At 58.9% G+C, this 25740-nt stretch overlaps 1 protein-coding gene across 3 annotated transcripts; it reads right to left on the bottom strand.

Annotated features, from left to right (window-relative positions):
• LOC135977723 (RAS protein activator like-3-like) lies at positions 1-24691 on the bottom strand. Of its 3 annotated transcripts, none has more exons than XM_065578968.1 (4): positions 24522-24691; positions 20240-20672; positions 1376-1494; positions 2-255 (listed from the first exon to the last, which is right to left on the bottom strand). In XM_065578968.1, the coding sequence occupies exons 2-4, from the start codon at positions 20670-20672 to the stop codon at positions 163-165; spliced, it is 645 nt and encodes a 214-aa protein (XP_065435040.1). In that variant the 5' UTR covers positions 24522-24691; the 3' UTR covers positions 2-162. The 3 variants fall into 3 exon arrangements, with proteins under 3 accessions (XP_065435039.1, XP_065435040.1, XP_065435042.1); XM_065578970.1 differs by lacking the exon at positions 24522-24691 and adding an exon at positions 22590-23813; XM_065578967.1 differs by lacking the exon at positions 24522-24691 and having other exon boundaries at positions 1-255; positions 20240-23813.
• Positions 24692-25740: the final 1049 nt, after the last annotated feature.

The raw sequence follows: 25740 nt of genomic DNA, 5'->3' as shown, positions 1-25740 counted from the left end.
GGGGGCTACGGGTGGCAAGTGTGTGTGCATGTATGTGAGAGTGCACGTGTAAGAATACCTGTGTGAGTATGAGTATGCATATAGGAGTGTGTGCGTATGAATGCATGCATGCACTCGTGTGTGTGTACATGTGTGTCAGTGTGCATGGCACTGTGTCAGGGCTCACTCACCGGTGTCCCTCCTGCAGCCCAGGGACGGATGAGCGTTGGTCTCCGAAATGGAGCTGCCAGTTCTGTTCCGGCTCTTGTACAAAACCTGGGAGTAAGGAGCAGAGCCTAGAACATCAGCAAGTGACTGACCCCGGTGTCCATTCCTCCACTGGGCCTCCCTCCCTGTCGCCCCACTCCCTCTGCCGGCCCCACTCCTTCTCTGCCAACCCCATGGCCTCCATCCCTCCACTGGACCTCCGTCCCTCCCCATGACCCCCATCCCCTCTGCTGGGCCTCCCTCCCTACCGGTCCCATCCCCTGCACCTGGCCTCCCTCCCCACAGCCTCCATGCCCTCCATGGGGCTCCCTCCCACCTTGGCAATCCCATCCCCTCTGCCTGGCCTCCTTCCCCGCAATCTCCATCCCTCCACCTGGCCTCTCTCTCTCCCCACAGCCTCCATCCCTCCACCCAGTCTCCATCCCTCCCTGCCACCCCCATCCCCTCCGCCCAGCCTCCCTCCCTGCTGCCTGCCCAGTCTCTCTATTCCCCATGCCCCACTCACCCCTCCATTCCCCACACCTATCCCTGCCCAAGCCCAGAGGGTCTGCAAGGCTGGGCCCTCTCCCAGTGGTGCCTCTCCAGCAGAGCAGAGTCTCCCCCCACCAGCCCTCCTGGGCAGTGGCTGCTGTGGGGCAGCTTCAGGCATTGGGTCCTCCCTGACCCCTGATGCCAATTCCACCCCAACAATACACAGGCCCAAGAAGCTGCCCCCGCCTCCAGCAGGGGGTTCAGGAACCGGCTCCGCCCAAGGGCAGCAGGTTCATCTCCCAAGGGAGCCCTTGGCAGACTCTAAAGCTGCCGGGTAGGGACCCCTGGGGCTGGAGCAGGGGGGTGAGGAGCCCTCCACAGATCCAGAGTCCAGTTGGGAGCACAGTGACCAATGGGGTGCAATGCTGGGAGCGACATCCCTGCCCCTACCACAGGCCCCTCACCTCCTCATCCCCTCCACCCCACTTCCCAGGCCCCGCACCTCCTCATCCCCTTCCCCTGGCCAGGCCCCTCACCTCCTTGTCCCCATCCCCACCACCCCCAAGCCCCTCACCTCCTTTCCCCATCCCCCCAACCCCCAGGCCCTTCATCTCGTCATTCGAAACCTCTCGTCCCACCCCTCAAGCCCCACACCTCCTTTCCCCATCCCCCGCTTTATTCCCCCCAGGCCCCTCACCTCCTCGTCCCTGGCCATCAGCACCAGCTGTCCATCCACCAGGGAGAAGTTCGAGACATCCCAGACAGGGACCTCGGGGGACGGGGCCAGCGGAATCCGCTGCACGGGGCGCACGCCATCTGGGGGGAGAGAGGCAGCTCGTCAGGAGGGTGACACCTGGCCTCAGGGATCAGATCCCCCCAAATCTCCCGACTCCTGTCCACACCCGCATCTGTCCATCTCTCCCCGCTCCTGTCCATCCTTTCCCTCCCCGCCTCTCTTTACTCTTCCCCTGCCCCACTCTTCCACCTCCCTTCTCCTGTTTGGGTTTTTATACCATGCCCATCACTGTGGGATCTGGGCAGTGCTGCAGTCAGGCTTTGGGCCTGGATCCCCGCAATGCTGCACTATGTGAGATGTAAGAGGCTGGCCTGGCTATGGGCCCATGGACCCCATCACACCATGCCACACTCTGGGTCTGCCCCTCTGCCCCCTGGTGAGTTGTGGGTCTGTGTCAATCCCCTTTGGGATGCACGCAGGCTCTGGCAGTGGCACTCTCTCTATAGATTGGCCTCACAGATCAGCGCCGGGGGACCTGGGGGACTTGTGGCAATTGGCAAGCCAGGTTATTGGCGGGTCAGGCAGGCCCAGTGTTCACCAGCAGTTAGGGCCTTTGGGTGGCACTGGGGCAGGTGCTGCCCAAGTCCTGGGAGTCGGAGCTTTCCTGGGCACCTCCCCCTGCATTCATGCTCCCAGCCGGCTGGGCTGCCCCTGCTCCCAGCAGCAGCACCAGGAGCAAGCAGCCCATGTCTGGGCCGGGATGGAATAGAGGGGGTGGGGACCAGGCCCCTCCTGTCCCCCAGGGGGACTCCTGCCTGCACTTGTGCATTGCAGGCGTGGGCTGCCAGGGCATGGAGCCGGTTCCACTGGAATCGGTGGCGGGGGATGGGGACGGGCAGCTGCAGGTTGTTGGGCACCTGCCAAGCCCAGGAGCTCAGTGTCTGGAACACACCCACTCTAGTTTCTACACACAGGGTGGTGCCCGGCAGAACCAGCCACGCTGCACATTTAAAATACCACTGCAGCCTGCTCGAAGGGGATCCCTAATGCCGAGTGTGGACCCACTGGGTCGATGCTAGGCCCTCAGCTGTGAGCCAGTCTCCTGGAGGAACTCCATCCCTGTGCCAGACCCCAAGGGATCTCACTCTTCCTCCAGGGCAGGCCACTCAGCCTCACTGAACCACTGGGCTTCAGCGCTCCTTCTTCTCCCTGGGAACTCTGCTCAGTGAGTCCAGCTGAGAGAGACCCTGATAGAGACTTGTACGTGCTTCAGGAATTAATGCCCCTCACCCCATAGTTACAGTGACACACAGCGCTGTCAAGACAGTCAGGTTTATTAGTCTAGAACTCAGCATGGGAAGTCCTGAGGTCAGCACAGAGCAGTGAGGGTTAAAGCACAGACCATTCTGGTTAGCCCAGATCCCAGCCAAGCTGAAGTGAACAGCCTCTGTTTGTCTCTCGGGTTGTCTACACTGCACTTTTGTCGATAAAACTTTTATCGGTCAAGGGTGTGAAAAAACACACCCCTGACCGACAAAAGTTTTATCGGCGAAAAGCAGCGGTATCTCCCACCAACAAAGCTACCGCCGCTTGTTGGGGGTGGTTTTATTTTGCCAGCAGGAGAGCTCTTTCCTGCCAGCAAAGAGCGGCTACGCGGGAGACCTTTGTGCCGCTGTAAGGTACGCAGTGTAGACATAGCCTTAGTCTGACTTCCTTGGTGAGAGTCCAGCTTCCACCAGAAGCCAACATTTATCCCCCACCTCAGACCTTCCCCGTCCTTTGTTCTCAGGAGGGGGAGGAGGGCAGTCTGGTCTGTGCTCACCTTCCCTGCTGAGAGAGTGGATCCAGGAGTCATTGGAGCTGGCATTGTCTCTCTGGACACCCTGTTGATCTGGGTCAGATTCAATTGGTTCCTTAATTACTCTATTCATTCCACCCAGGGGCGGCTTTATGCTTTTTGCCGCCCCAAGCACGGCAGGCAGGCAGCCTTCGGCGGCACGCCTGCGGGAGGTCCGCTGGTAACGTGGATTCGGCGGCACGCCTGCGGGAGGTCCACCGGTCCTGCGGCTTCGGCATAGCTGCCGCTAAATTGCTGCCGAAGCCACGGGACCGGTGGACCTCCCGCAGGCATGCCGCCGAAGGCAGTCTGACTGCCGCCCTTACGGCGACCAGCAGGCCGTAAGGCTTGGTACGCTGGTGCCTGGAGCCGCCCCTGATTCCACCCAGACAGGGAGGTAACACGCACACCTATGTCTCTTAGGGGTACATCTACACTACAGGGGGGAGTCGATTTAAGATACGCAAATTCAGCTACGTGAATAGCGTAGCTGAATTCGACGTATCGCAGCCGACTTACCCCGCTGTGAGGACGGCGACAAAATCGACTTCTGCGGCTTTCTGTCGACGGCGCTTACTCCCACCTCCGCTGGTGGAGTAAGAGCGCCGATTCGGGGATCGATTGTCGCGTCCCGACGGGACGCGATAAATCGATCCCCGAGAGATCGATTTCTACCCGCCGATTCAGGCGGGTAGTGTAGACCTAGCCTTAGCCTTCCCTGAGAACAAACTTAGGCCATGTCTACACTATGAAGTTTTGTCAACAAAAGTTATACCATTTTAATTAAACTGCTGTTGCATGTCCACATTAGCTCCTTGTGTCTGCAGAGCGCATCCACATTAGCAGCTCTTGCATCGACACAGAGAGCAGTAGCTATCCCACTGTGCAACTGGCCACAAGGTGCTTTGGGAAAGGTTTGCAATGCCTCATGGGGCAGGTGCAGTGTCACATGATGCAGGTTTCTCAATCCCATCCCCATAGGCATCCTACTGGATTGCCAGTGGCTTTTCACGGAAGTGTCTGTGTCGGGGAGGGGAGAATGTGGTGAGTGTGTGGTGGGGAGGGGGAAGACAGAAACAGTGTGTGTGTTGGGGAAGAGCCTGTCGGCATGCTGTCTCTTTAAATTCAGACAGCAGCCTGAGCAACCAATCCTGGGGGAGGGGACACCCTCCCACATCAGTCCCTGGCTCTGCACAGCACAGCAGTCTCCCCTCCCAGCAGCAGTGGCCACCTGCTGATTCCACATTAATGGTTCTGTGACTCCCTCCTCAGCTCTGTGAGCTCTCCAGGCTGAGGAATGACAAAGCTTCTGGGAGCTTTGAAAGGGGAGGGGTCCATGCCTGCCCGCCCAGTGGCTGAGATCAAAACAGTGAGCAGAGCGGTCACGGTAGGCATTGTGGGATACTGGGGGAGGCCAGCTATATCAACATAACGAACAGCAGTGTCTACACCAGTGGTCACCAACCTGTAGATCGCAATTGACTGGTCGATCCTGGAGCCTCTGAAAGTCGATCGCAATCTCCGGCTGCTAAAAGTCTGGCAGCACAGACAGGGCCGGCTCTGGCTTTTTTGCCGTCCCAGGCAAAAAAGCCTCCCACCGCGCCCCCCGCCCCCCCAGCGCGGCAGGGGAGGGCACCGAGCCCGGCCGCAGGCCGCTCTTCCTGACCGGCCAGAGTGCCGGGGGGAGGGCGGCGAGCCTGCCGCGGCTCCACTGGTGGCCGGAGCCCCGGGAGGAGGGCGGAGAGCCTGGCCGGGGCTCCGCTCTCCCCGGCGGCCAGAGCGCCGGGAAGAGGGCGGCGAGCCCTCCGCGGTTCCACTCTCCCCGGCGGCCAGAGCGCCGGGGGGAGGGCAGCGAGCTGGCCGGGGCTCCGCTCTCCCCGGCGGCCAGAGTGCCGGGGGGAGGGCGGAGAGCCCGCCACGGCTCCGCTCTCCCCCGTGGCCAGAGCGCCGGGGGGAGGGCGGAGTGGCGGCCAGAGCCCCGGGGGGAGGACGGAGTGCCGGCCAGGGCTCCGCTCTCCCCGGCAGCCGGAGCCGGAGCACCGCGCCGCCCCCCTCCAGGTGCCGCCCCAAGCACAAGCTTGGTGGGCTGGTGCCTGGAGCCGGCCCTGAGCACAGAGGGGCTAAGACAGGCCCCCTGCCTGCCCTGGCCTTGCACCACTCCCAGAAGCATCCAGCACGCCCCTGCGGCCCTGGGGGAGGGGCAGGGGTCTCCTCACACTGCTCCTGCCTGCAAGCACAGCCCCGCAGCTCCCATTGGCCGGGAATGAGAAACTGCAGCCAATGGGAGCTGCAGGGGCAGTACCTGCAGGGATGGGCAGTGTGCAGAGTCATGTGTCCCCCCAGGGGCCGCAGGGGCATGCTGGCTGCTTCCAGGATCGGTATGGGGCAGGGACAGGCAGGGAGCCTGCCTTAGCCCTGCTGCGCTGCCAACTGGGAGCTGCCTGAGGTAAGTGCCACCCGGCGGGAGCCCATACCCCTCATGCATCCCAAACCCCAGCTCTGAGCCCCCTGCCAGAGCCACCAACCCATAGCCCCTCCTGCACCCCAAATCATAGAATCATAGGGTTGGAAGGGACCTCAGGAGGTCATCTAGTCCAACCCCCTGCTCAAAGCAGGACCAATTCCCAACTAAATCATCCCAGCCAGGGCTTTGTCAAGCCTGACCTTAAAAACCTCTAAGGAAGGAGATTCCACCACCTCCCTAGGTAACCCATTCCAGTGCTTCACCACCCACCTAGTGAGCCCTGAGCCCCCTCCCAGAGCTAGCACCCTGTACCCCCTCCTACACCCCAACACTGCCCCAGCCTGGAGCCCCCTCCTGCACCCCAATCCCCTGCCCCAGTCTCAGCCTGGAACCCCCTCCCACACTCCAAACCCCTCAGCCCTAGCCCAGAGCCCACACCCCTGCCCCAGCCCGGTGAACGTGAGTGAGGGTGGGGGAGAGCAAGTGACAGAGGGAGGATGGAGTGAGCGGGGCGGCGCCTCAGGGAAGGGGCGTGGTAGATTCTGGGTTGCACTTAAATTCAAAAAGTGATCTGGTGCGTAAAAAGGTTGGAGACCACTGGCCTACACTGACACGTTTGCCTCAATAAGCTCTGTGCCTCTCGTCAGGGTTGTTTTACTTTGTCATCAAAACAGCAGAGTTTTGCCGCCAAGAGTAGCTTTCTAGTGCGTGCAGCTCCACTGTTTTGTCGACAAAAGCTGCCTTTTGCTGACAAAACTGTTTAACGTAAACAAGACCGTTTTCCCGCCTCTGGGTAGCCATGCAACATATAGGGGAAACTGAAGCACACCCAGGCTTCATAACAAAATTACGATTCCCACTTTCTCACAGGCAGGCAGCGGTCCACAGAGTACAGTCCCAGGCAAGATCTGCCCTCACTGAGACTTGATCAGGCCTGATTTCCCCTCCTGAGGGTCCTGCCAAAGTTGTTGTGTTTTTTTTTTGGGGGGGGGGGGGGGGGTTGGTGGGAATAAATAATAACTATAACCTAGCTTTTATCTAGTGCAATTCATCTATAGATCTCAGCGATCAGTATTCCTATCCCCATTTAACAGGCACAGAAGAAGGCAAAGATACTAGCCCCAAACCACCCAACAGCCCAGTGGCAGGACTGGGAATAGAGGTCAGGTCTCCTGAGTTCCAGCCTTGTGCTCTATCCACTAGGCCACACTACCTCCCAGCAAACACATAACGCAAAGAGCCTACACACCCCTGAGGGTGTAAATCTGTTCCGCTCCCCCCACTGGTCATTGTGGAGGGTCTGCAGAGAGGCAGGGCCGGCTCCAGGCACCAGCGTAGCAAGCAGGTGCCTGGGGCGGCCAATGAAGAGGGGGGCGGCACGTTCGACAGCAATTCGGCGGCGGGGCCATCACTCCCTCTCGGAGCGAAGGACCTGCCGCCGAATTGCCACTGTAGAATGAAGTGGTGGTAGAGCTGCCGCCAATCGCGATCGCAGCTTTTTTTTTTTTGCTGCTTGGGGCGGCAAAAATGCTAGAGCCGGCCCTGCAAGGAGGGAGACCAGACTGGCCTGAAATAAAATCAGGGCAGATGTGTGCTGACTATCGGGACAGCCTCCTGGCAGGGGGGGATGCGGCTGTGGCAAGGAGAGGGGAAGGTGCCCCGTTGCCAGCCAAGCCGATGTACAATGATGCACATGCTGGTTTTGCCACAGCAGGCAAGGAGCAGTGAGGTCCAACCTCACTGCAGGTGCAATGTGCCTGCCCTTACTAGAAGAACCCTGTGGCAGGGGAGAGCTCGGGGCCTCCTTGCTGGGACCTGGACCTCTCCTGATCCTGTCCTAGGGAAGGTTTCCTTTGAGCTGGGGGCACTGTGCCACCCGTGCGAGGGCAGCTCTCAATGCATAGCGAGACGGCCTCACCAACAAAGCCACAAGGGCTGTGAGCCAAACATGTTGCGTGCCTTCCTGCACATCAGCGGCCCGAGCCCCACAAGCCGCAAGGGGCGGAATTTCCAAACAGCCCCGCCCCCAGCAGCTTCCATGCAGACTGACAGAGCAATCCCCTCTCCCCGCACAGACGAGGAGGTAACTGACTGGCCAGAGGAGGCCTCACCCTTGCCTCAGTCCTGGCCAGGCCACAAAGAGGAACAAGGCTTGAGAAATCACAGCGCAATGCACCATGGAGATGCCCTTCCCCACCACACTGGCCAGGCCGGGCCCCTTTCTGGGCTTCTGGCTCAGGCCTCAGGCAGAAGGAGTCTCAAAACATGCAAGACTGAGCGCTGGCCCCAGGACCCCCCCAACCAAGGGCAGCCACCAAGGCCATGCTCCCTGTGAGTTCCCAGCCGGCCTCTCCCTGCTGTGGATGTGGGAGGCAGAGAGAGCAGGACTCTGAGAGGAAGCAGGGACAGAACTTCTTGGGCACAGAGCTTGCTGGAGGGGCGGGCCGGGAGATTTCTGAACAAGAAAACTGCCGGCTGCTGTTTGTTCTGCTGAGGTCAGGGAAACTGGACTATGTGTAAATAAAAAGATCCCACTGAGAATACACTGACTAGGAGCAACGACTACTCCCCCTAACGGAAGCAACCTTGCAAAGCCCCAGCTATTTGCAAATTGCTCAGGCCAAAGGGGAACAGCCCATCACTATCATCCATACAAGGGGACGTGGCAGAGCTAGGCAGAACGGCCCCAACCCAACATGGAACTTGCCATCTTGTGCAGCCAGTCCGGGAATCCTGACATGGGTATAGCTGGCTGAGCTGGCAGGACTCCCATCACCCACTCTATGCGTGTGCAGCCCTGGAGAGTCAGCCTTGGCCTTTCTGTGACCAGGACTTGCTGAGTGTCCATCCCCAGAGATACAGTTCTCTCCAAAGACCCTGCTGCCCATTCCCCCATCCCCAGGGGCCTCGCTATGGTGTCCTGGCCAAGTCCCCTCTTCAGTTGCCCCAGTGTTCCAAACCCAGGATTCGTCTCCATGTCCCATCCGAAGCTGTTGTGTAGTGTGGCGGAGCGGTGCTAAGCCGCTGCTGCCTCCCACCCCCGAGATGGCTGCATTTCAATGGTGAGGGCAGTGAGCTCTCTTGGTGTGTGTAGCACTTGGCGACGTGCTCTGGCGGATGGTGCTCTAGAAACACCTGCTAGGTGTATCCGGAGGATGGAGGTGTCTGACACTGTGAGGCCCTCCAGCATCTAGCTTCTGACTAAAAGGAATTGTATATCTGCCATTTTTAGCTGCCCGCATCTCAGGATTAGTCAGTCTCTCAGTTGTGAGATGATTCACACAAGACGCAAATGGCTCCTAATGGCACCAACCTTCAGATCAGCCTTCAGCAGAGTCCTGAAGTGCCATGCAAATAGGTCACGGCCTTGTCTGAGCCTCGCCAGGCCCCAGGAGAGCAAATCCCCAGCCCTGTCTGAGCCTCACTGGGCACCAGGACAGTGGAGCCCCAGTCCTGTCTGAACTGTGCAGGGGCCCCAGGAAAGCAGCTCTAGGGGCTGCAGCCCACATAGTATTCAGCCTCCTCCCTTCTTTGCAAATCCCTGCTGCCCACCTGAACCCTCCCCTCCCCTCCCTCACGGGCTGTGCAGCGAGACGTCCCCCACACCACAGGCTGAGCCCAGGGAATGCGAGTTCATGGGCTGGGTCGGGGCTGGGGGTGCCTGAAGAGATATTAGAAGGGCAGGTGGGAGCAGCCCTAAAGGGCTCTCACTCATTGAGGGCAGGGGCAGGGGCAGGGGCAGGCCACAAGCGACACATGCAGGACCCTTCTTCCATAGAACCCTTGTTCCATTGGAAGAACAGCTCAATGTCATTGATGCAGGGGTGGGAGGGGAGATTCGCTGGAGGAGAAGGGGCTGGGCAGGCAGTGGGGGGGCATGCCCCCTGCCAGGCATGCTGCAGGCCCCCTGCTGGGAGGAAGGGCAAGAGCTCCCTGGCATGCTGGGGGGCCATGGGGGGGAACTGCTGCCAGATGGTGACTGTGGCAGGGGGCAGGAACGGCTCTAGGCACCAGCAAACCAAGCACGTGCTTGGGGCGGCACAATTACAGGGACAGCATTCCAAGAGGGTTTTTTGGTTTTGTTTCAGCAGTTGCGCTCTCAGAGGTGTTTGTTTTGTTTTGTTTTTGCTTGGGGTGGCAAAAAACCTAGAGCCGGCCCTGGCAGGGGGTGGGGGTGAGGCTGCTGTGACACCGCTACGCCCAGCAGCTGGGGGACCGCTGTGCCATCGCACTGTACTTTGTGAGACGCTCTGCGGGGAGTGGCTGCACTGATTTCATAGCTATCCTACTTTGCAAGTCTGTCCACAGGGACCAGGACTACCTGCCTGTATGGACTCCACAGGGACTGGGCTGGGGCCCACTCATCCCCCTGTATGGACTCCACGGGGACCAGGACCGGGCCCACCTGCCCGTATGGACTCCACAAGGACTGGGACTGGGCCCGCCCGCATGCATGAACTCCGCAGGGACCGGGACTGCCCGCTGATATGGACTCCACTCAGTGGATTTGATTTAAATCAAATTGATTTAAATCATGATTTAAATCACTAGTCAGGAAGACTCTATTTAATCATGGATTTCTACATAAAAGTGCATTCTTGTTGGTTGTTATAACCTTAATATGGGGCGGGCAAACTTTTTGGCCTGAGGGTCACATTGGGTTTCCAAAATTGTATGGAGGGTCGGTTAGGGGAGGCTTATTTTCTTTTTCTTATGGTCAACGCCCCCTATCCAACTCCCCCGCTTCTCGCCCCCTCATGGCCCCCCCGGGACTCCTGCCCCATTCAGCCCCCTGTTCCCTGTCCCCTGCACCCCCCTCCTCCCCCGGGACTCCTGCCCCATCCACACACACACCCTCGCTCCCTGTCCCCTGACTGCCCCCCGTTGCCCCATCCAACCCCTCCTCTCATTCCTGACTGCCCCCCCCGGGACCTCTGCCCCATCCAACCACCCCTTCTCCCTAACCGCCCCAGAACCGCTGCCCCTGACTGCCCCCCACCGCCCCATCCAACCCCCCTCCTTCCTGACTGCCCTCCCCAGGACCCCTGCCACCATGTTCCCCGCCCTCTGACCACCCCGACCCCATCCACACCCCCGCCCCCGACTACCACTCTGAACTTCCCTGCCCCCTTACTGTGCTGCCTGGAGCACCGGTGGCTGGTGGTGCTACAGACGCGCCACATGAAGCACCAGGACAGGCAGCCACGCCACAGCGCAGCACAGAGCACCGGGTCAGGCAGCCACGCCACCGCGCAGCACAGAGCACCGGGTCAGGCCGCCACGCCACCGCGCAGCACAGAGCACCGGGTCAGGCCGCCACGCCACCGCGCAGCACAGAGCACCGGGTCAGGCCGCCACGCCACCGCGCAGCACAGAGCACCGGGTCAGGCCGCCACGCCACCGCGCAGCACAGAGCACCGGGTCAGGCCGCCACGCCACCGCGCAGCACAGAGCACCGGGTCAGGCCGCCACGCCACCGCGCAGCACAGAGCACCGGGTCAGGCAGCCACGCCACCGCGCAGCACAGAGCACCGGGTCAGGCCGCCACGCCACCGCGCAGCACAGAGCACCGGGTCAGGCCACGGCTCTGCAGCTGCACTGCCCCAGGAGCTCGCAGCCCCACCGCCCAGCGCGTTGAGCTGGTGGCGCAGTGAGCTGAGGCTGTGGGGGAGGGGGAACAGCAGGGGAGGGGCCAAGGCCTCAGGGGTCGGGCAGGAGGGTCCCGCAGGCCAGATGTGGCCCACGGTCCAAAGTTTGCCCACCTCTGCCTTAATACATATTCTTCACAGGTAGAGGAACTTCATTAAAATATTTCCAAACTGGGTGTCTTTTATGGCCTGCTGCCATTATAGGTTTTCCCTTCTAGTGAGAGAATGGTACGGTAGATCTCAAGTCAATGAAGGCTACACTCAGAAAGACCTCAAGACTTCTGGAATATGCTGCTCAAACAGTTTCACTTTTGTTTCTACTGCCTGTTCCTCCCCGTCTCAAATTTATCTCCAGACTTATTCTCCTTGTCCAGATCTATTCCGCCATCAACAATCTTCTATTCACTGAACTTTTTGAAACTGCACGTTTAGAGAGAGGTAAGGGATTGACTCTGTGTACACAAATTTGCAGAGGGACAATAGGGTTGAGGTCTGCTATTTCTCACCTCTCTATATTATTTATTTATTTTATTTAAAAACATTTTTGCTGTTAATAAGCATGTTATCTCTGGAGACACAAATCCACAGTTTGAGAACTGCAAAACAGCCTCTCTGATGGTATCTTCTAGATGAGCACTGAGTCCCACTGGGTAGATAGAAAGATTAACCTAAATAATCGCCACAGAAGCCCCTGGAACCCCATAAGCTTGGGTCCCTAATCCATTAACTATTGGAACTCATTTACAAAACTTTTCTTAAACATGACACGAATATTTTGTCTCATACTATAGAATTAGAATTTATAATCCCTATTCCATGATGAGATATCTTTGAGCTATATTGTATCTGATTTAAATTAAAAAAATCTGATTTTTTAAATTTTTCATTAATGGATTTTTATCTACCCTGACTCCACTGTTATGGACCGGGGCCCACTTTCCCACCCATATGGACTCCAGAGGAACCGGGAATGGGCCTGCCTGCCCGTATGGATTCCATAGGGACTGGGCCAGCACGCCTGTATGGACTCCACAGGCACTGGGCCTAACTGCCTTTCTGGTTTAGCACAATGGTTTCTGCTCATCGATTCTCACTGCCCCTGAGCTGGAGCAAAGCAAACGAGAATTGGCCTGAGCTCCCGTCTCCCAGCAGAGACCAACCCTTGAGCTGTGGCTGAAAGCCTGATCCTGCCTTGGCCACTGGCTAGTGCTCAGAGCAGTGTCCAGCAGCCACATCTGAGACACGGCTCAAATCAAGGCAGCCCACGTCAGGGTAGCAATGGTAGCATCTGCCCCCTGCAAATCTGAGAAAACATCCTGAGAGCAGAGTCTCTGCCTTGCCCAGACAGGAGCCTTTGCTTTGCTCTGTTGTGGTGAGCTGAACATGCTGACATTGGCTGGCATAGCCCAGCCCTGGAGACGGGGTCCTGCCTGCACAGAGCTGGCCCCACCACACAGCCCTGCGGGGTTCGCCTCTTCAGTCTCTGGCTTCTCTGCTGAGTCTGCCCACTGCCTGGCCTAGCCCCAAATCCAGCTTGGGGCTACCTCCCCTGGGATTTGTACCCAGCTCCAATGCACACGCCAGCTCCAGCATTGTACGTAGATTGCAAGGCTGTCTGTGTGCCCCACTGCCCCCTGCTGGTTATAGTCAGAACTTCAACTGTGTGTCACAGCCCCGCTGTCACTAACAGAATCCTCTTTACTCAAGCCACAGGGCCCTGAGTCTCTGGAGCAGGGGCATCTCCATTCTCTCCCTGCTGCCACCGTGACCTGCTGGGTGGGGGCACCACTCTCAGCTGCAAGATTAGAACTCAGCTCGTGGGATCACGGCTTGGGAGGTAGCTGCTAGTAACAGGGGGAAGAGGCCTCGGCACAGGCAGAACCAGAATGCCTGTGATGTGGTAATGGGCTGATCACTAGCAACAAGTTCCCCTGCGCGGAGAGCTGCCAGTCACTCTGCGGAGCAATTGGCAGGAGTGAAACAGGAGGGGGCACGGAACAGCAAAGGGGCTATAACCCAGGAAGTGGTCAACCGAGCACACATGGCCCCGCTGCGAGACGGTTGAGATCCCCGATCCACACACACCATACACGGCCCAGCTGTACCATGGTTGGGATCCACAACGCACACCATATATGGCCCAGCTGTGCCACAACTGGGATCCCCGACCCATACACACCACACAGGGCCCAGCTGTGCAACAACTGGGATCCCCTACTCACAAGCACCACACACAGTGCAGCTATGTCACAGCTGCGATCCCCGACCTACACATACCGCACACAGCTCATCTGTCACAACTGGGATTCCCGATGAACACACAGTGTACAGCTTGGATCCCAACCCAGACACAGACGTCACAAGGCCCAGCTCTGCCACGACTGGGATTCCCGACCCACACACACCGTACACGGACCAGCTGTGCCACAACTGGGATCCCCGACCCGGACGCATCACACACAGCACAGCTATGTCACGGCTGAAATCCCCGACCCACACGCACCATACAGGGCCCAGCTGTGCCACAACTGTGATCCCTCAGCCACACAGACCTCCCACAGCCCACCATGGCTGGGATCCCAAACCCACACACAGACCTCCCACAGCCCACCATGGCTGGGATCCCAAACCCACACACAGACCTCCCACAGCCCACCATGGCTGGGATCCCAAACCCACACACAGACCTCCCACAGACCACCATGGTTGGGATCCCAAACCCACACACAAATCTCACATGGCCCAGCTCTGCCACAATTGGGATTCCTGACCCACACACACTGCACGCAGTCCCGCTGTATGACAACTGGGATCCCCAACCCACACATACTGCACACGGTCCAGCTGTACCACAACTGGGATCCTCGACACACACAGACCTCACACAGCCCAGCTGTGCCACGACTGGGATTCCCAACCCAAACACAGCCCACCTGTACCACAGCTGGGATCCCCGACACACATCACACACGGCCCAGCTGTGCTACTATTTGGATTCCCTACCCACACACACTGTACACAGCCAAGCTGTGCCACAACTGGGATCCCCAACACACACTCACCACACACAGATCAGCTGTATCATGGCTGGGACTGTCGACCCACACACACCACACTGGGCCAACTGGGCCGCGACTGGGATTCCCAACCCAAACACTGCACACAGCCCAGCTGTACCACGCCTGGGATCCCCGACACACACCACTGCACATGGCCTAGCTGTGCCACAATTGGGATCCCCAAGCACACACACCACACACAGCCCAGCTGCGTCACCTCTGGGTTCCCTGACACACACACAGCACAGGTCCCAGCTGCACCACAACTGGGATCCCCGACCGAGACAGAGCTCACATGGCCCATCCATGCCACAGCTGGGATCCCCGACACACACAGACCTTAAAGAGCCCGGCTGTGCCACTGCTGGGTTCCCCAACCCACACACAGACCTCACGCGGCCCAGCTGTGACACGACTGGGATTCCCGACCCACACACACTGCACTCATCCCAGCTGGGATCCGCGACATACACACACACACACGGTCGATCTGTGCCACAACTGGGATCCCGAACCCACACGCACCAGACACAGCCTGAGCCCAGCTATGTTACAGCTACTATCCCAGACCCACACACACCATACACGGCCTAACTGTGCCACAACTTGGATCCCAGACCACACACACCACACAGCCCAGCTGCACCACAACTGGGATTCCCGACCCACACACAGACTTCAATTGGCCCAGCTATGCCACAACTGGGATCCCTGACCCACACAAATGGACAGGGCCACACTGTGCCATAACTGGGATCCCATCCCACGCATACTGCACATGGCCCAGCTGTGCCACAACTGGTATCCCCGACCCACACAGACCTCACACTGCCCAGCTCTACCACTGCTGGGATCCCTGACACACACCTCACATGGCCCATCTATGCCAAAACTGACATTCCTGCCACACACACATCATACACGGCCCAGCTGTACCACGGTTGGGATCCCCAACCCCCACACACCGCACATGGCCCAGCTGTGCCACAACTGGGATCCCCTACCACCAGACAATGCACACGGCTCAGCTGCGCCACAACTGGGATCCCCGACCCACACACACCACACACAGCCCTCCTGTGCCATGACCGAGGCCCCCAACCCACACACACCACACAAGTCCCAGCTGTGCCACGACTGGGATCCTGGACCCACACATACTGCACATGGCCCTGCTGTGCCAAAACTGGGATCCCCGACCCACACACACCACACACGGCCCAGCAGTGTCACAGCTGTGATCCCCGACCCATACACACCACACATGGCCCAGCAATGTTACAGCTGTGATCCCCGACCCACACGCACCACACACAGCCCAGCAATGTCACAGCTGTGATCCCCGACCCACACGCACCACACACAGCCCAGCAGTGTCACAGCTGTGATCCCCGACCCATACACACCACACATGGCCCAACAATGTCACAGCTGTGATCCCCGACCCATACACACCACACACGGCCCAGCTGTACCATGGCTGGGATCCCTGACACAAACCATACACGGCCCTGCTGTGCCAAAACTGGGATCCCCGACCCACACACACCACACACAGCCCAGCAATGTCACAGCTGTGATCCCCGACCCATACACACCACACACAGCCCAGCTATGTTACAGCTGCAATCTCTGACCCATACACACCACACACAGCCCAGCTATGTTACAGCTGCAATCTCTGACCCATACACACCACACACGGCCCAGCTGTACCACGGCTGGGATCCCTGACACAAACCAGACACAGCCCTGCTGTGCCACAACTGGGATCCTGGACCCACACGCACAGAACACGGCCCAGCAGTGACATGGCTGGGATCCCCAACCCATACACACCACAACGGCCCAGCTGTGCCAGAGCTGGCATCCCCAACCCACACACCACGTACACAGCCCAACTGTGATTTCCGACCCACACACACCATACATGGCCCAGCTATGCCACGACTGGGATCACTGACCCACAAACACCACACACAGCCCAGCTGTACCAGAACTGGGATCCCCAACCCACACACATACCTCACGGCCCAGCTGTGCCATAACTGCGTTTCCCGACCCACACGCAGTTCCCGTAGCCCAGAGGTGCCACGGGTGGATCCCTGACCCACACACACCACGCATGGCCTAGCTGTGCCATGACTAGGATTCCTGACCCACACGCACCGCACACGGCCCAGCTGTATGACATCTGGGATCCGCGACACAGACACACATGGCCCATCTGTGCCCCAGCTGTGTTTCCCAACCCACACACACCGCACAGGGCCCAGCTATGCGACAACTGGGATACCTGACCCACACATACTGCACACAGCCCAGCTTTGCCAAAATTGGCATCCCCAACCCACACGCAACACACACAGCCCAGCTATGTCACAGCTGTGATCCCCGACCCATACGCACCACACACGGCCCATCTGTGCCATGACTGGGATTCCCAACCCACACACACTGTACACGGCCAGGCTGTGCCACAACTGGGATCCCTGACACACACGCACTGCACAAGGTCCAGCTGTATGACGTCTGCGATCCGCAACACATACACACACGGACCATCTGTGCCCCAACTGTGTTTCCCGACCCACACATACCATACATGTCCCAGCTGTGCCATAACTGGGATCCCCGACCCACGCACAACACATAGTGCCCAGCTTTGGGACCAGGGCCGGCTCCAGGCAACAGACGAGAAAGCACGTGCCTGGGGCGGCACATTGTAAGGGGCGGTATTCCAGCCAATCTTGGGGTGGCACATTCTGGCCACCCTGCCGTGTTTTTTTTCTTTTTTTTTTTGCTTTGGCAGCCCGGTCAGCAACTCCGGGGCACGGACAACAGCTCGGGGGGGCAGGAACTAGCGATCCCCACCGCTCACCGTGCCGCCGAGCTCCCCGGGACGCGCCACTCCCTGCCGCCCGCACCGGCCTCCGTCTCCTGTGCCGCTCTGAGCCCAGCCTGGCCGAGCCGCCTTTAGAGGAGCGGCTGAGCCAGCACCTCCTGCAGCCCCCGGGAGAGGCACCCCAAGGCCAGAGTGGGGAGCCCCTCTCGCCCGGCTGCGAGCGGGCTGCAGCGCCTGGTTGCCCATGGGTGGAGGGAGCGGGCGGGCGCTGCCCTTCACCCCCCTGTGAGCAGCCTTGACCGCCTTCCATGCGCTCCCTGCGGCTGCCGGTTTTTTTTGTTTCGGCAGTCTGGCCGCCTTTTTTGTTGTTGTTGCTTGGGGCGGCAAAAAAGCTAGAGCCGGCCCTGTTTGGGACAACTGGGATCCCTGCCATACACATACGGCACATGGTCCAGTTTTGACAAAATTGGGATCCCCGACCCACATGCACCACACACAGCCCACCTATGTCACAGCTGTGATCCCCAACCCACATGCGCCACACATGGCCCATCTGTGCCACGAGTGGTATTTCTGATCCACACACAGGCCCAGCTGTACCATGGTTGGGATCCCTGACACACAGACATACACACACAGCCCATCTGTGCCCCAACTGTGTTTCCCGCCCCACACACAGCACACAGCCAAGCTGTGCCACGACTGGGATCCCCGACCCACACACACCACCCAGGGCCCAGCTACGCGACAACTGGGATCCCCAACTCACATATACTGCACATGGCCCAGATTTGCCAAAATTGGGATCCCCGACCCACACGCATCAGACACAGCCCAGCTATGTCACAGCTGTGATCCCCGACTCACAAGCACCACACACAGCCCATCTATGCCACAACTGGCATTCCTGACCCACACACACCATACACGGCCCAGCTGTGCCACAACTCGGATCACCTGTATTTTAAATATCAGAGGGATAGCCGTGTTAGTCTGGATCTGTAAAAAGCGACAAAGAGTCCTGTGGCACCTAATATAAGGTTTTTACTGTATTTTAAAGAATCCTTATTGAGGTTGCAGGAACAAACCATTCCAATGTGTAGAAAGAATAGTAAATATGGCAGGCAACCAGCTTGGCTTAACAGTTAAATCCTTGCTGGTCTTAAACACAAAAAAGAAGCTTACAAGAAGTGGCAGATTGGACAAATGACCAGGGAGGAGTATAAAAATATTGCTCAGGCATGCAGGAGTGAAATCAGGAAGGCCAAATCACACTTGGAGTTGCAGCTAGCAAGAGATGTTAAGAGTAACAAGAAGGGTTTCTTCAGGTATGTTAGCAACAAGAAGGTAAAGGAAACTGTGGACCCCTTACTGAATGAGGGAGGCAACCTAGTGACAGAGGATGTGGTAAAAGATAATATACTCAATGCTTTTTTTGCCTCTGTCTTCACGAACAAGGTCAGCTCCCAGACTGCTGGACTGGGCAGCACAGTATGGGGAGGAGGTGACCAACCCTCTGAGAAAGAAGTGGTTCAGAACTATTTAGAAAAACTGGAAGAGCACAAGTCCATGTGGCCGGATGCGCTGTATCCCAGGGTGCTAAAGGAGTTGGCGGATGTGATTGCAGAGCCATTGGCTATTATCTTTGAAAACTCATGGCGATCATGGGAGGTCCCGGATGACTGGAAAAAGGCTAATGTAATTCCCATCTTTTAAAAAGGGAAGAAGGAGGATCCGAGGAACTACAGGCCAGTCAGCCTCACCTCAGTCCCTGGAAAAATCATAGAGAAGGTCCTCAAGGAATCAATTCTGAAGCACTTAAAGGAGAGGAAAGTGATCAGGAACAGTCAGCATGGATTCACCAAAGGCAAGTCATGCCTGACTAACCCAGTTGCCTTCTATGAGGAGATAACTGGCTCTGTGGATGAGGGGAATCATAGACTATCAGGGTTGGAAGGGACCTCAGGAGATCATCTAGTCCAACCCCTTGCTCAAAGCAGGACCAATCCCCAATTAAATCATCCAACAGATTTTTGCCCCATATCCCTAAATGGCCCCCTCAAGGATTGAATTCACAAGCCCTGAGTTTAGCAGGCCAATGCTCAAACCACTGAGCTATCCCTCCCTCCCAGTGGATGTGTTATTCCTTGACTTTATTCTTGCCAGCAAGTTAAAGAAGTATGGGCTGAATGAATGGACTATAAGGTGGATAGAAAGCTGGCTAGATCATTGGGCTCAACAGGTAGTGATCAATGGCTCCATGTCTAGTTGGCAGGCGGTATCAAGCGGAGTGCCCCAAGGGTCGGTCCCTGGGGCTGGTTTTGTTCAATATCTTCATTAATGATCTGGAGGATGGCATGGATTGCACCCTCAGCAAGTTTGCAGATGACATTAAACTGGGAGGAGAGGTAGATATGCTAGAGGGTAGGGATAGGATACAGAGGGACCTAGACAAATTAGAGAATTGGGCCAAAAGAAACCTGATGAGGTTCAACAAGGACAAGTGCAGACACACACCACACACGGCCCATCTATGCCACAACTGGGATTCCCGACCCACACATACCGTACACGGCCTAGCTGTGCCACAACTGGGATCCCCAACCGACACACACTGCACACGGACCGGCTGTACCACGGCTGGGACCCCCGACCCACAAGCTCCTCAAGCGGCCCAACTGTGCTATGGCTGGGATCCCTGACCCACACACACTGCACACCGCCCAGCTATACCACGGCTAGGATCCACAACACACACACACACAGCCCATCTGTGCCACAACTGGGATTCTCAACTAACACACTGTACACGGCCCATCTGTGCCACAACTGGGATCCTCGACCCAGACCCACCCCATACGGCCCAGCTTTGGCCAGTCTAGTTCCAATTGCACCACTGCCCTGGATGCCCATTCCCCTGCTGGACACAGCCCAGTGCCAGAGCATTCAGCTCCATGCTGGACCCACCTTACCTTTGGCTGCCTCCTGAGATGCCTGCTCTGCCTTGGGCCCACTCTCCTGGCTCCTGCGGTGGGACTTGGAACGCAGGTATTTTCGCAGGTTCAGCTTAATGCCCTCTTGGCCCTTGGGCTCCTTGGGCACCTTGCTCGGGGCAGAAAACGCCCTCTGGAACACAGACCTCCGGGCGGCTGCTTTGCTCCCCACAGGCTCTGGGGGCTCGGTGCCTGGGCTGCTCCTGGCCATGCGCACTTTGGGGGCATCAGTCTCAGGCTGGCTATGAGCGCGCTTCCAGTTCTGCAGTTTGGCCCAGCGGCTGCTGGCAGGGGGCATGGGGCGCTGCTCCGGCTCCGGCACCCTCTCCCCACCCTGGGGGCCCATCCACCATTTGTAGGACTTCAGCGGGGATGGTGCCTCAGGTGCGGGTGGTGGTGTCATCTCCTCCATCTGCAGAGCAAGAGAAAGAGGGAATGGGACTGTGCCATGACAATGACACATGGTCTGGCCTGGAAACGGCACCTTGGCACCGGAGCCACCACTTCCCATGGGAATGGAGGCGGCAGGGGACGGGGATGGGAGTGGGCAGCAGAGAGGGAGTGGGAGAGGGCATTGAGGATGGGATGGAGTGGTAGATATGCTGGAGGGTAGGGATAGGGTACAGAGGGACCTAGACAAATTAGAGGATTGGGCCAAAAGAAATCGGATGAGGTTCAACAAGGACAAGTGCAAAGTCCTGCACTTAGGACGGAAGAATCCCATGCACTGCTACAGACTAGGGACCAAGTGGCTAGGCAGCAGTTCTGCAGAAAAGGACCTAGGGGTTACAATGGATGCGAAGCTGGATATGAGTCAACAGTGTGCCCTTGCTGCCAAGAATGCTAATGGCATTTTGGCCTGTATAAGTAGGGGCATTGCTAGCAGATTGAAGGATGTGATCATTCCCCTCTATTCGGCTTTGGTGAGGCCTCATCTCAAGTACTGTGTCCAGTTTTGGGCCCCACACTACAAGAAGGATGTGGAAAAATTGGAAAGAGTCCAGCGGAGGGCAACAAAAATGATTAGGGGGCTGGAGCACATGACGTATGAGGAGAGGCTGAGGGAACTAGGATTATTTAGTCTGCAGAAGAGAAGAATGTGGGGGGGGATTTGATAGCTGCTTTCAACTACCTGAAAGGGGGTTCCAAAGAGGATGGATCTAGACTGTTCTCAGTGGTAGCAGATGACAGAACAAGGAGTAATGGTCTCAAGTTGCAGTGGGGGAGGTCTAGGATGGATATTAGGAAACATTATTTCACTAGGAGGGTGGTGAAGCACTGGAATGGGTTACCTAGGGAGGTGGTGGAATCTCCTTCCTTAGAGGTTTTTAAGATCAGGCTTGACAAAGCCCTGGCTGGGATGATTTAGTTGGGGATTGGTCCCACTTTGAGCAGTGGGTTGGACTACATGACTTCCTGAGGTCCCTTCCAACCCTGATATTCTATAATTCTATGGGGCAGCAGAAAGAGGGTGGGATGGAGGCAGAGGGGATGGGATGGGGCAGCAGAGAGGGAGTAGGAGGGGGCATTAAGGATGGGATGGGGCAGCAGAAGAGGTGGGTGGCATGGGGCAGAAGGGATAGGTCAGCAGGGGAGTGGGGCTAGTAATTGGAGCCTCTGAGATTCCGATGTGCCCATGGTGCTTCTGACTGCCCACCAGCCTCTGGTGCACAGGCAGGGGACATTAGCCAGGTACCCACGAGTTCCCAGGGCAAACCAGGCACTGGGGGAGTGGAGGGACTGCCAGGGGTCATTCTGCACTGCCAAGCCCTTGGGGGCACATATGTGCCTCACGGAACAACAGTGCAGCTCAGCTGGGCTGGGCTGGGCTGGGCATGGTGTGGGGCCTGGTAGCAAAGGACAGGGGTGTCCCAAATGGAAGCAGATGGTCCCCCTGGTTGCCGTGGTTTCCCTGGGCTGTGTGCAGCCCTGCTGACTCCCAGACCTGTGCGTGCTGCGCCATGTGTTCTGGAGCATGGCGGCCTGCAGTGGGTGGCCAGGGACAGCTTCTTTCCTTCCTCTGCTTTGGTGGTGCAGGCCTGGCTGGTCTCAGCCTAGGGCAGCAGGATGGATGAACCCACCCGCGCCCAGAGGCAGGTCCAGGCAGGCTGGCTTTGAGCATGTGAATCAGGCTTCCTCTCAGGGCTGGGCCCAAAGAGAAGATAAGGGCCCTACTGTTAGTGGCAGTGAAGGGAGCTCTCCTGTAGCCCAAGTAGGGTGACCAGACATCCCGATATGATGGGCTTTGTCTGATATGCACAACTATACACACACACCCTCCCCGAAAAAACAAAAGTGGCCTGATTTTTCACACTTGCTGTCTGGTCACCTGAAGCCCAAGCCGCTGAGACTTGGGATGCTGGAGTGGAGGTCACTGGCTCTAGTCCCGGGCAACGTTGGGTTGTTTGTGGTGTGTGGATTCACCCCTGCCATGGGCACCAAGAGCCTGTGTGGAGAGCGCTAGTGTTGCAGCCTGTGAGAAACCTGAGGTTTGTAGCTCTGGACTGTGGGCGCCCGGCACTGGGTCTAGGCCAGCTACAGCCTGGCTGCTCAGCAATGGGAGAGGGGCCTGGTGGAAACAGCAGGGGATGCAGGAAGGCTGGGGCAGGGTAGCCAGACTAGAGGGGCCTGGTGTTCCATGTCTCCCCGTGGCACCTGGCCAGGATGAGTCTGGGTCTCCCTGTGGCACCACAGCTAGGGGAAGGGCTTGCTGCTCCAGGTCTCCCCGTGGCACCTGGCCAGGATGAGTGCTGGCTGGGGGAGTGGCCCCGGTGCTCCAGGTATCCCTGTGGCACCAGGGCTAGGGGAAGGGCCTGGTGCTCTGGGTCTCCCCCTGGCACCCAGGCAAGGTGCACTCTGTGGGAGGCAGCACGGCCCCTCCCTGCCCTGCACAGAACCAGTCCTTCCGCTTCCCAGGCTGGGCAGAGATGCCAGGCTGGGAGAGGTGCGACACTCAGGCCTGAGCTGAGCAGCCCTTGCCATGGGGTGCAGACAGCAGCACTTCCGCTCTCTCTGGTTCTTGCGGTGCTGCTGCTGCCCCCCACCGCCGAGCCGTTTCCTCTCCCCGCACCTGGCCCTGTACTCAGTCAGTTTCTGATGCAAATAAAAGGTCCCCAGGTTCCTGTGGCTGCAGGGGGGAAGGGGCAGTCCCTGGGGGCCTTTGCCCCCAATGCCAGAGCTCCTGGGGGCCAGACTGGAGTGCAAGGAGGGGCAGGGCTGGCCACAGCCCAGAGGCTGCCCTGAGCACGAGGGCTGCTCACCGGGTACCAGCCCCCGGAAAGACCCGTGGCCCCACACGTGAGCCATACCAACCAGTGGGGGAAGGGACACAATACCCCTACTTGGGCCACCCGGCCAGCCCCACACACCAGGGTTCTGGAGCCCAGACACCTTACGTGCCCCCAGATCCCAGGTGGTTCTGCCCCTCTGCCTACATGGGCCCAGTGTCTGACCCTGCTGGCGGGGGTGTGTGGGGATCAGACCCCCTTGCACCTTGCCTGGAGTTCCTGGGGCAGGCAGGAAGCAGCGCCCCCTCGAGTGCTGCTGACAAATGCGCAGGCGGGGGGGGGGGGGGGGGGGGGGGGTTGCAAGCACTTGGGCAAATGGGGCTGGGCTTCCCCAGCAGCACTGAGGGCACGGGGCTGACAGCTTTCCCTGATGACCGCCCACCCGAATCTCTTCCTCCCCACCCCCATGGCCCCTTCTCCTCTCCCCCATATCCCCTGCTTCCCCTCCTCTCCCCCGATCTGCCCATGTCCCCTGCTCCCTCCAGTCCCCTTCTACCCCCCTCAGTCCCCTGCTCCCTCCAATGCCCTCCTCCTCCCCAGGACCCCTGCTCCCCCATCTCCCCATGTCCCCCTTCCCTCCAGTCCCCTCCTCTCCCTCCCCCCCACTTCCATCCTCCCTCTGGGCTCCTGTTCCCCCCATCTCCCCATGCCTTCTCCTCCCTCCAGTCCCCTCCTCCTCCCAGGACCCCTCCTCCCTCCAGTCCCCTCCTCCCCCCAGGAGCCCTGCTCCCCCCATGTCCCCTCCTCCCTCCAGTTCCCTCCTCTCCCCCCTCCCCACCCGTTCCATCCTCCCACTGGTCTCCTGCTCCCCCCATCTCCCCATGTCTCCTCCTCCCTCCAGTGCCCTCCTCCCCGCGGGACCCCTGGTCTCCCCCATCCCTCACCCTCCCAGGCGCCCTGCTCCCCCCTCCGGCCACCCGTGCCGAGCGGCTCCCACCCAGCAGCGGCAGCAGCCGGCGCTGCCGGAGCGGTACCTTAGCTCCCTGCTGCCGTCGCTCGCTCGCTCTCCGGCTGGTCCGTCCCGGCAGCGCTGAGCTGTGGCGAGGCACATGTGATCAGAGCAGATGCTAATCTCCCCCTCGCTCCCAGCAGACGGGGTGGGACGGGGGCAGAGGAGCTGATGGGGCAGCAGAGAGGGGGTGGGACGGGGGCAGAGGAGCTGATGGGGCAGCAGAGAGGGGGTGGGACGGGGGCAGAGGAGCTGATGGGGCAGCAGAGAGGGGGTGGGACGGGGGCAGAGGAGCTGATGGGGCAGCAGAGAGGGGGTGGGACGGGGGCAGAGGAGCTGATGGGGCAGCAGAGAGGGGGTGGGACGGGGGCAGAGGAGCTGATGGGGCAGCAGAGAGGGGGTGGGATGGGGGCAGAGGAGCTGATGGGGCAGCAGAGAGGGGGTGGGATGGGGGCAGAGGAGCTGATGGGGCAGCAGAGAGCGGGTGGGATGGGGGCAGAGGAGCTGATGGGGCAGCAGAGAGGGGGTGGGATGGGGGCAGAGGAGCTGATGGGGCAGCAGAGAGCGGGTGGGATGGGGGCAGAGGAGCTGATGGGGCAGCAGAGAGGGGGTGGGATGGGGGCAGAGGAGCTGATGGGGCAGCAGAGAGGGGGTGGGATGGGGCAGAGGGGATGGGATGAAGCAGCAGGAGAGAGGGTGGGAGGGGGCATTGGGGATGGGCGATGGGATGGGGCAGCAGAGAGGGTGGGATTGAGGCAGAGGGGATGGGATGGGGCAGCAGGAGAGGGTGTAGGAGGGGACATTGGGGATGGGATGTGGGGCATGGTTCTGGCTGGGCTCAGACCCATCAGGCCAGGCGCTCTCAGGCACGTGGACCAGGCTGGGACTATGCCAAGCTGCACCCATGCCTGGCCCCATGGCAGGCTCGGCAGAGCCCACAACCCCATTGCCCCTCTCTTCCCCTGAAGGCCTTGAACAGCCATTAATCAGTTAACAATGGACGCGGTCGTCATTAGGTTTCAGAGTTAACGGGACCAGGTCTCTCTGAGCTCCTATACGGGGCTGTGCAGACTCCAGGAAAGTGCAGCATGGGTCACACACCACACTGGCAAGGGATCTTTGCAGCCAGAAGGACCCAGATTAGGTTATTTTAAATGGAAGTTGAGATCCTTCAGCACAAGATGCAGCCATCGGGGAGTCGGCACTGGAGGGACTTTACAAACCATCAGCTCTTCAGTTCCCCA

Source organism: Chrysemys picta, unplaced genomic scaffold, assembly GCF_011386835.1.
Source record: "Chrysemys picta bellii isolate R12L10 unplaced genomic scaffold, ASM1138683v2 scaf19, whole genome shotgun sequence".
NCBI lineage: Eukaryota > Metazoa > Chordata > Testudines > Emydidae > Chrysemys > Chrysemys picta.
Note: the sequence above shows the minus strand (reverse complement) of the source record. Positions and strands in the feature narration are given on the sequence as shown.

What these genes read in the sequence shown, in the direction of transcription:
- LOC135977723 (XM_065578967.1), bottom strand. Translation starts at nt 20,984, where the DNA reads ATGGGATTCTTCCGTCCTAAGTGCAGGACTTTGCACTTGTCCTTGTTG. An exon ending in ATCTCAGGAGGCAGCCAAAG is followed by an intron (nt 1,495 to 20,239) that starts GTAAGGTGGGTC and finishes CTCTCCCCCCAG; the next exon opens with ATGGCGTGCGCCCCGTGCAG. An exon ending in TGATGGCCAGGGACGAGGAG is followed by an intron (nt 256 to 1,375) that starts GTGAGGGGCCTG and finishes CCTTACTCCCAG; the next exon opens with GTTTTGTACAAGAGCCGGAA.